At 49.3% G+C, this 10,036-nt stretch overlaps 1 protein-coding gene across 1 annotated transcript; it reads right to left on the bottom strand.

Annotated features, from left to right (window-relative positions):
* Positions 1–3,175: 3,175 nt before the first annotated feature.
* HPS6 (Hermansky-Pudlak syndrome 6) lies at positions 3,176–5,577 on the bottom strand. The gene is given in 2 exon segments (XM_006878275.1): positions 3,176–3,198; positions 3,201–5,577. Coding segments are annotated over 2 exon segments (2,400 nt in total).
* Between the last annotated feature and the right edge of the window lie 4,459 nt (positions 5,578–10,036).

The following is a 10,036-nucleotide window of genomic DNA, read 5'->3' as shown; positions in this document are numbered from 1 at the left end:
TGCCTGAAATGGAGCCAGAGATGATGACGTGGAACGATGGAGCAGCTGGAGACTTTAGATCCAGAGAGGGAGAGCGACTGTGTGCTGAAGACCTGTGGGGCACGGGGGAAGGATTGCAGGGTATACCCTTTGGTTAGTTGATGATGCATGGAGGGGATTGTAACCATGGCAATGAGACGATATACGATAGAATGAATGTAAAACTAATGTTCTCTCCCATGTAAACTATCACATAATTCACAATAAAACATTTAAGAAAAAAACAAAACCCTGGCTAGACGAGATTAGGCAGGGATATTGTTAAGTGTCATCGAGTTGGTTACAACTCATAGGGACACTGTATAGGGTTTTTGAGGAGCGGCTGGTAGATTTGAAATGCCAACCTTGCAGTTCAAACTGACCTTGCAGTCCATTGTTATAGTACAATGCCACACCAGGACTCCAGTTTGGAAACCACTGAAGTGGGCCTAGCCTAATGAAGGGGCAGGGATAATGGGAGGAAAGCAGGAGTGGTTCTTGGGCTCCGATCCACACTGGCCAACAGGTCCAATTCCCTGTAGGCAACATGCAGAGAAAGGGATGGGACTCACCCCTTAGTACTTTCAGTTTGGAGACTTGGGTCACTGTAGTCTGTTCCAGTCAGGTCAGCAGATGGTCTGAGTTCAAACACTGGATAGGTAGAGGAGACTTAGGCTTTGCATTCTTTTCCTTTCGCACAATGCATCCTGATTTTGCCTGGGCTGCTGTATGGTGCTTTGCTGGCCTAGCTTTATCTTTAAGCTTTCCAGAGACTACTCATATGAACCTGAGAGAGTTCCAGAGGTAAGGCACACCTATAGAAGGACCTCAGACACTTCAACCTCCTTCTGCCTATGGACCTTGGACCTGGAACGTTATTCACTGCTCAAAATCTTTAACCTAGAACTTCTTCCTTCACCCAAGCACCCAAGATGAAAGTACCTTAGTTCCTGCGTTTCTTGTTTTCCCATGTCCCAACACCCTGTCCAAGACCAATGACTCAAGACCTTCTCTTCCCAGGGACTTCTGGCCCTTCAACACGCCTTATCCATCAGACTTCTAATCTAACCAACCTCCATGACAACTATGACTCAGGAACACCACATTTACTCATCTCTCTGATGTCCTCTTACATATCCCACCAAAACCCAGTCACAAAATGATATCTGCATTCCTGAGCTGTTCTCCAAAGTCCTGAGACATGATTTAGGAGGTGGGGAACAAGAAAGGGCCAGAGCAAAGATGGAGGCAGAGACGATGACATGGAGTGATGGAGCAGCTGGGGACTCTAGACCCAGAAAGGGAGAGGGGCTATGTACCGACGACCAAGGGGCAGGCTTGTGGGGTATACCCTCTGGTTGTTTGATGATGCATGGAGGGAATTGTAATTATGGCAATGAAATGATATACAATAGGATGAATGTTAAGCTAATTCATGTTCTCCCATGTAAACTATCATAGAATTAACAATGAAACATTTTAAAAAAAGAGGGCCAGCATAATCAAGCACCTAGTCTATAGGGCCAAGTAAAAGTTCCCATCTAAGTCCATCTGCTTTCTCAGAGAGAGATGTTAGGCTGGGTAGTCCTAACCTAGAGGCCCTACTAGTGGGTCACCCTGAGAAACTTCCTTGATCTTTATGACTCCAAGGAAAGATCTAATTCCCTTCCCTATGTTCCCAGGGTCCTACTGAGTAGTCTTCAGGGTACAGAATGAGGTTCAGGCTAAGAAGAAATAACCATGATTCAGCAGCACTACAAACATGAAGCAGAATCCTGCTCCTCACTGTCCTCAGCTTTTCACTGAGGCACCAGAATAGGCCCAGCCTCAAGACCAAGAGAAGAGGAGAGGGCTTCCCGTCCCTGACCAGAGCTAAAGTGATGGATTTCTGGGAGGATCCATGCCTTAAGGGCTAGTAGCTAGAGTCTAGGAGTTGGCAAACAGCCTGGCCTGAGGGCCAGGACTAGCCCAGGGAGTCACCCCAAGCCCTAGATGAGACCAAAACATGTTCCTAGGCTTCAAAGGCTAAGGAATTTCCCTAGGACTTGGAAATGCAGATGAACCACCTTAGGACCACCGTAATGCTTGGCCAAGCCTAAGCCCCAGAAAAGATAGAGAACTGTCCCCAGTACTGTTTAAACCTAAAGGGCCACCTAAGGATGAGGCTTAGCAGAATCTTCGGCAGCAGACAAAGCTGAGTGACAGTCCTTACCTTGGCCTGAAGTCTTGGACAAATCTGAGGGACAGCTGGGACCCAAGATGGTGCTGAATAGCAGCATCCTACCCTAAACCCAGAACTAGGCTGAGGAGTCACTTGGATATAAGTACACACATTGCCAACCTCTTCCGAGGTTGTCCTATAGAATAATCCAGGTGAGCAAATATCTGTATATAGGCACCCTTGTTTATTGGCTTAGGTAGTGAGCAGGATCGTGAACCTTTCTAAGTAGTTCTGTCCCCATTGACTCTTGTTATATAAGCTCTACAGGCTTGCCTGTCTGTGGTAAATCTTTTCCTAGTCCAGGGGCTGTGCCAGGAATTCTAGAGGGAGACAAGCATGGGTCCATGAGCCATCAGTTTCTACTCAGAAACAAAGGAGTTCTGAGACAGGGAAGACACAGGTCTGCAGATTCCCACCTCCTCACATGCTGGAGAAACTAGCACTGAGTCCAGGATGAGAGGGTTGCATTCAAATCCAAGAAGGTAGGAGCTACTGAGCTGTATAGTGAGGTGTTTAAGAAAGAATCTTGGGTTCAAATACTAAAGCTGTTGCTGTCTAGTTTACTGACCTTGGTCAAGTCACTTTATTTCCTCACCCATAAAATGGGCATAGTATTAGTACTTTTCCCATGGGGTTATTAGAAGCATTAATGAGGGATTATATAAAGATCAGTCACTTGTCTGGCACATAGTAAATGTTCATAAATGTTATTATCATTATTGAAATGGTCACTTTAGCTGACAGATTCAACCACTCTCTGTAAAGCACAACCCTCTAAGACCCTCAACTTTCCAAAACACACCAACTGTGTATCTACTTAACACGTATATATTTAAAATTGCTCCAGCAGAGAAAAATATTGCACACATTGGTCCCATCCTGGCCCCCTCCAATCCTAGGCATCCTTCCCTGACCACTGTGTCCTAGAAACAATTTTCAGCTTGTGTCAGTCACACAAAGCCCTGTCCAGATGATCCCCAGGCCTCCAGGCCTGGGTGGTCTGGTACCTGGAGGGTGGTCATAGGTCCCCGAGGTGGAGTGGGAGGTGGAGTACCTGGGTCCCACAGAATGTCCTCATATGGGCTTAGAACTGGGCCTGAGGGCTGTCCTTGAGCCCCAGTCTGCATCAGCAGGGTTCTGAGAAAGCCCACAGTGAGAGTGGGCTCTGCCCCAGGTGCAGGGAATGGAGTTGGGGGACCTGCTTCATCTGGCAGGTGTGTCTGCAGTAGAAGCAGGAGCTCAGCTGGAGCCAGGTCTGGTGGGCACAGGCGGCAAAGGAGGGGGAAGTGGGTATCAAGCCGGCGGTGTCGGGCAAACTCAGCCAGCAGCAGTTTGAAGATCTCACTTTGAAGCAGGGGGCTGGAGGGGCCAAGGGCCAAGCCAGCCTGCAGAGCCCGTTCCCACTGCTCCTTTTGCACCAGCTGCCTTACAGCCTGGAGTACGGCCTTGGGCCGTCCACTGCCCAAGAGTAGCTCCAGTTCCAGTGCCTCAGGTCTGGCCCCCTCCTCACCTAGTACTGCCAGGGCTCGGCGATACAGGGGCAGCCCTGGGTCCCCGGCTCCCCAGCCTGGCCCGCCCTGCTGTTGTGCTAGCTCCACAAAGGGTGGCAACCATTGTGGTTGCAGCTTGCATAGGCACTGGCACAAGAGTTCAAAGGGGGGCAGTACCCCATTGGGGGGCTGCTTTCCAGCTGCTGTACCCCCCAGCACCTTCTTCCACACATCAGGGGAAGCTTGGGACCTCAGCCTGCCATCCCTGTCTGGTTGGAGCTTCAGGGCCCTGTGGATGGCTCCCCAGGCAGCTACAGGAAGGGCTTGGAAAAGGGTGTTAAGCTGGGCCAGCTGGTCTCCCATCAACTCGGTCTTCAGCAGGCGTGCCACCTCCTGTTCTGCCAACTCAGAGCAACTAGCCTCTTCATCATCTCCAGCCACCAGCTGGGCCTTGAGCTGTTCTAAGCCCCGGTAGTTCCGAAGCTCAGTCCTCAGTGAGGTCAACAGTGAAGATGGGGGCAAGTGGCCCTGGAGGACGGAAGCCAGGATCTGAGGAGCCCGGAAGGTGCTGTTATGTCTCAATTCCTCTGGAGTGAGCTGAGCACCCCTCAGGCTCCGCCGCTGGTAGTACGCACAAGCCTCCTCAAACACCAAGTCTTCCACTGAAGGCAGCACAAGACCCTGTGGGGCTTCCCAGCCCACCAGAAAAAGACCCATGGCTGAAAGCAAACGAAGACTCCCCCGGGACTCCAGCTCTTTCTCATCCTTCAGGCCAGTGGCTAAGGGCTCCAGGAGATGCACTCGGTCTGTACTCAGCACCTTCCTCTCAAGCAGTTGCCCACTGCCCATGTCTAGAAGTTCCAAAGTGGAGCCCAGCACACAGGCCAGAGTACCTTGAAAAGTTCCCAGGGATGCAGACCCCTGAGGACCTACCGGTGCCTCAAGCAGGGTTCCCACAGGTCGTGTACTTCCATGGGAAGGCACCAGGCTCACAGTGCCCCTGAAATCAAGTAACAACAGGCCCCGAGGGGTTGCAGTCCATGTATGAACAGCCAATGGCTGCCTGGCAGACAGCAGTCCAGGAAGGCCTCGGAGTAGGATCCGGAAGTCCCATGTATCCCTTCGTCCAGGATTCAGGCTCTTACTGTAGGTGAGGCCAAGATATGGGGCAGACACCATCACCTTGCCCTTGCCTGGGGTCCAGATGAGCAGAATGTGGGCCACCCCAGGAAAGGTGGTGGCAGTGGGTACCAGGAAGAGGTCCCTGCCTGAGGCCAGCAACCCCAAAGGGGGGCAGTGGTGCAGCATGATGTGTGTGCGGCCCAGCGTAGGGATTGCCTCCCCGCTAGGCTCCAGAGTCCGGACACACACGCGGTGGCTGAAGGAGGCTGTGGACTGCCCCAAAGCTCCCACCTGACACTCCTCACACCACACCAGGTGGCCTCGGGGCGCTGCCACGGCCACCACACGGGCTCCACCGCTCAGACACAGCTCGGTGCTCTGCAGCAGCCTCCAGCCAGGCCCCACCCCCTCGCCCCACACCTCAGTCAAGCCACTCTCCCAGACCAGGACAAGCACCGGCCGCGCAGGCCACGATAGGAAGAAGGCGTCCAGTGGTTGGGGGTGGCCAGCCGGCCAGGCACGCTCTAACTCCTCGCCAGGCCCACGCACTGCAACCAGCAGCTGCGGGGCCGGCGCCCCCGGGGGTCGTAGCAGCAGCAGGTGACGGCCGTCCGGGCTGCAGCGGACTCGGACAGGCGGGTCCTCGGCCAGCAACTCTCGGAGGCGGGCTGCACTGCTGAAGTCACTGAGGTCTGAGAGCAGGCGAAGAGTCCCTACGCGCTTCATGGTGTCGCCCGCACCGAAGCGGACTCAGCGCCGTCCACCCCGTGCAGAGAGGCCCAGCCCTACTTGCGGAGTTTCGTGGGAGGTCGACAGCGGGTTGAGACTTCCGTCCCTCATCTATGAGGTGAGCCGAGGCCGGGCGGGGAACCGACTCCGCTCCGCCCCGCCAGGCTACCACAGGACTAGCACAGTACAAGTCCTGTGGGCACGTCACCGCCCGCCAAGGGAGGAGCCTTATGGGGGGAGGAGCCTCGTGGGGGAGGAGCCTCCGGAGCGCTTAAAAATCTCAAAACTACACCATAGTTAGCTCTTGGCACCAAGGAAGTGCGGTGACACTAAAGTGTGGTTTAAGTTTGGAAATAGCCGCGGCTAAGCGCCAGATTGGACTGCTGGTGTGGCTCTGTGGGTTAATACGCTGGTCTTACAAGTTCGGTTCGAATCTCAAGGTCGGCGGTTCAATCTCACCAGGCACTCTTTGGAAAACCTCTAGGGGTCCTTATGAGTCCAAACCGACTCAACGGCACTTAACAAAAAGCTCCAGACTGAGAACCTTGCTCTCCCAAGACTTTTCTGCCCATCCAAGTCTCACTTTCCCATACCAGCTCAGCCATTCCTGTATTCATGACATTTTTATTTTGTGGCACTGCAGGGTTAATGCACTGGACTGCAAGATTGGTTTGAACTGAAAGGTCGATGTCTCAAACTCACCAGCCGCACCTCGGAAACCCTATACAGGATTGCTGTGAGTCAGAACCAACTCCACGGCACTTAACAGCAATGTGCCAGATTCTTTCAGCAGTGAACGAAATAGAAAACCTATACTTCACGGAGATTACAATTTAGTGGGATACAAAAATAGCTAACACTTCTATTGTTGCTGTTAAGTGCCATGGAGTCTGTCTAGGCCTAGATTCCCGGTGGTGATGAAAATAGCGACCCTATACAGGGTTTCCTAGGCTGTAAATCTATGGGAGCAGAAAGCCTCATCTTTCTCCCACGGAACAGCTGGTAGTTTTGAACTGCTGACCCTGAGGTTAACAACCCGATTCGGAACCACTACACTACCAGAGCTCTGTAATACAGAATTAATTAATACAGGCATAGTTAAATCTATTATGAGTGGTAATGAGCAGCCAATCAATTGAAGGGATGATTCCTTGGGGTTGTGGTCTGCTCCCAATATACTGGACAAGCCACAGTCGGAACTCTACAATTGTAAGCCATTTACTTGATAATAAACTTCTTTCTTTCTATATCTATGTGTGTATATGTTTCACTGGTTTTGCTACTCTAGAAAACGCAGCCTAAGACATGTTGTACAGAAAGAATGGGGTTCTAGAGAAACAAAGTCACAAGGATAAGTTTTTAAAATTGATACTCAACCAAGTCTGACTAATTTTAAAGCTCTGACATAGGGTGGAGGCATGTCTACCTCCATTTCATAGGAATTGGCCTTGGGCTGATTTTGAGTTTGGTTCTCTTTCGGTCTTGTGGAGTCAGAGGAAGTCCGACATGGTCCACTTGGTTTAAGCAGTTGGTGTGCGGAGCAGGATTTATTGCAATGACTCCAGACTCATGGAAGTATGAGGTTTTATACAAGAAAGTATGAAGAGGCATGGGATAAAATGCTTCAGCTGAATGGAGAGCAGCTTCTGAAGTTGATGTCAGGCTGGTTAAACTAGAAGGTTGATAGGGGGCCAGAGCCTACTGGAACCCACCATATCTACATGCATATGAATGGAATTAGTCCAAGGGAGAAGAAATGATTGAATTTAAGAGTTTTAAAAGGTTTATGTGTTTAACTGCCTTAGGAATGTTGGTTTCTCCTGTCTACTATTGTAAAATAAATTTACATGTGTGACAGAAATGAATAAGAATTATGATTACAGAAAGTGCGTGAGCCAGCCTTCAGCCTTATTTGATTGGATTTGCTAAAAGGGAAATTAGAATTTGCCTGAAAAAATTAGACTTCTTGCTTTAACCTTGTTGTTTGTTGTTGTGAAGTGCTGTCGAGTCGATTCTGACTCATAGTGACGCTGTATAGGGTTTCCGAGGAGCAGTTGGTGAGTCTGAACCGCTGACCTTGAAGTTCAAAAGGTTTTGCCGTCTGGTCCAATAACCCATAGCACCACACCAGGACTCCAAGGCCTAAAATTAGGCCTTAGACCTTAGGTGGCTCTGGTAGTGTAGTGGTTACGAATCGGGCTGTGAACTGCAAGGTCACCAGTTCGAAACTACTAGCTGTTGGAGAAAGATGAGGTGTTCTGCTCCCTTAAAGGCACTTCAGGACACTTAACAACAACCCATAATCTTTAGAATTGTGGTATTTGCATTTGAAAACCCATGCAGACCAACCTAGAACTGCTGGGAGAACCAGAGATTCCTGATGGAAAGAAAGCAGAGGAAAAAAAGCAGATTTCTTAAAAAAAAAAAAAAAAAAGCTTGTTTCAAGCAAGCAAGCTGTTTGCCTTTGGAGACATTAAGAGCAGAAAAGTGTGCCCATCAGAGAAAATCCCCTTATAGGACTGAAAGCCATATGTTTGCTGGTGACCACTTGGGTCTACTTGTGAGTAGAGCTGGGGAAAAGGCAACAATGAAGACAGAGACTGAGTTTGAATGTGTTCTATTAGCACCCATTGACCTTGAGATGAGAGTGAGAAGAAGGAGGGCTAACTGGTTTTAAATTTAGGGAGTTGTGTGAACTCCTGAGCCCATGGGCACTGACCTACCCTCTTAGGGCTAGGGCTGAAAGTAAAGGGAGGTGTCTGTAAACTCCTAAACTTGCAGCTGGTACCCATTTGACCTAGCTTGGATGGCTAGGGTTGAGCTGATCAGAACCCAACCAGATCAAATAAAGATGTTTGATACTGTGAGCAAGTGTTAATTGCTACAATTTGAATTGAACTTTTGCTTAAGAATGCAGTTGCTCAAGATCCTAACCAGAATAGAAGATTCTTGGCTCAAGGAACATGCTTATCTCCTCAGTGTACTGGGTTGATAGGGATGAGCAATTTAGAAATTGGCTATAAAAAATAGGGAACTATAAAGGCATGAGGGAGTCCTGGTGTGGTGCGCTGGACTGCAAAGTTGGTTTGAACCACAAGTTTGTGGTTCAAGCTCACCAGCTGCTCCTTGGAAACTCTATACAGGGTCACGATGGGTCAGAACTTACTCAATGGCACTTAACAACAACAACAAAGGCATGAAGTGGCTGGCTTATAAGCTTTCATGAGTGTACTTAGTTTTGTTATAGTTGCTCTAAATTCTAGAGTGTTACAGCAGCCCTAGGCCTGAGAGTGTCACAGCAGCTCCAGATCCATTGTGGAAGAAACCGAGGCCACTCAGAGAGGTGAAGCAAAGTTTCAGGTTTATTAAGCCAGCTAGCTCAGAGGAGCTAACTTCTCCAGGTTCTGAGTCCTGAATGCAGGTCAGCAAAGGCTTATGTAGGGTCAGAATCAAGGAGGGGCTAGGTTGCGGACCTGTCTGAGGACAAGAGGTAAACCAGAAGATTGGTCCTGCTCAGTAACTTGTTTAACAGTCTAGTTTGTCTCCTGGGTGGGGAGGATTGATCTCTCTCAATAACCTGATTAGCATTTTAGCTTGTCTCCTGGGTGGGGAGGAGGCAGTTAATGTTTTACCTTTCCTGTTCATTTCCCCCACCCCTACTCCCCATCTGGTAGTGTAGTGGTTGTGAATTGTGCTTCTAACCTCAGGGTTAGTAGTTCCAAACTACCAGCTGTTCTGTGGGAGAAAGATGAGGCTTTCTGCTCCCGTAAAGATTTACAGTCTCAAAAACCCTATACAGGGTCACTCTGAGTTGGAACCCACTCCATGGCATATAACAACAAAAATTACTTAGTTAATCAGAGCCTCACCATCTGGTGGTTCCTGTAGGAGTTGCTGGTACTTAACATAGAGTAATTGTGAGGTTCCTTTTCGACTGATTATTGTTTCTATGGTAGTCCATATGGCCCTGATTGCTAGTGGGAGAGGACATGGAATGATTAGGCAAATTCCAAGTAAGAACAGAACTCTACCTATCAGGCTCTTGAACCCTCCAAAGGTGGAGAACCATCCTCCTCATAAGCTCTGGGGTTCCACCCATTCCAGATTTGCACAGCAACATGGGCAACTTTCTGCATCTTTTTTACAAGATCTTCTACTGCCCGACCCTGATCATGCATTTGTATGTAGCAGTTGGTAAAATTAAACTTCCCACATACTCCTCCTTCCACGGCCAATAAGTAGTCCAGGACTAATCTACTTTGATAGATGGCATTTTGCATTTGTGTTTGTTGGCATGCAAGAAGGGTTAGGGACCACCCCAGTTTCATTGGTTATAAGTTCAGTTACCTAGAAGGGTGCCTTCACATTTATACTAACTATAGAAGGAGCTCTGGTAGCATAGTGGTTACAAATCGGGTTGCTAACCTCAAGGTCTGCATTTTGAAACTACCAGCTG

This window comes from Chrysochloris asiatica, unplaced genomic scaffold (assembly GCF_000296735.1).
Source record: "Chrysochloris asiatica unplaced genomic scaffold, ChrAsi1.0 scaffold00003, whole genome shotgun sequence".
Lineage (NCBI taxonomy): Eukaryota > Metazoa > Chordata > Mammalia > Afrosoricida > Chrysochloridae > Chrysochloris > Chrysochloris asiatica.
The sequence above is the reverse complement of the archived record's forward strand: the minus strand, read 5'-3'. Positions and strand labels throughout refer to the sequence as shown.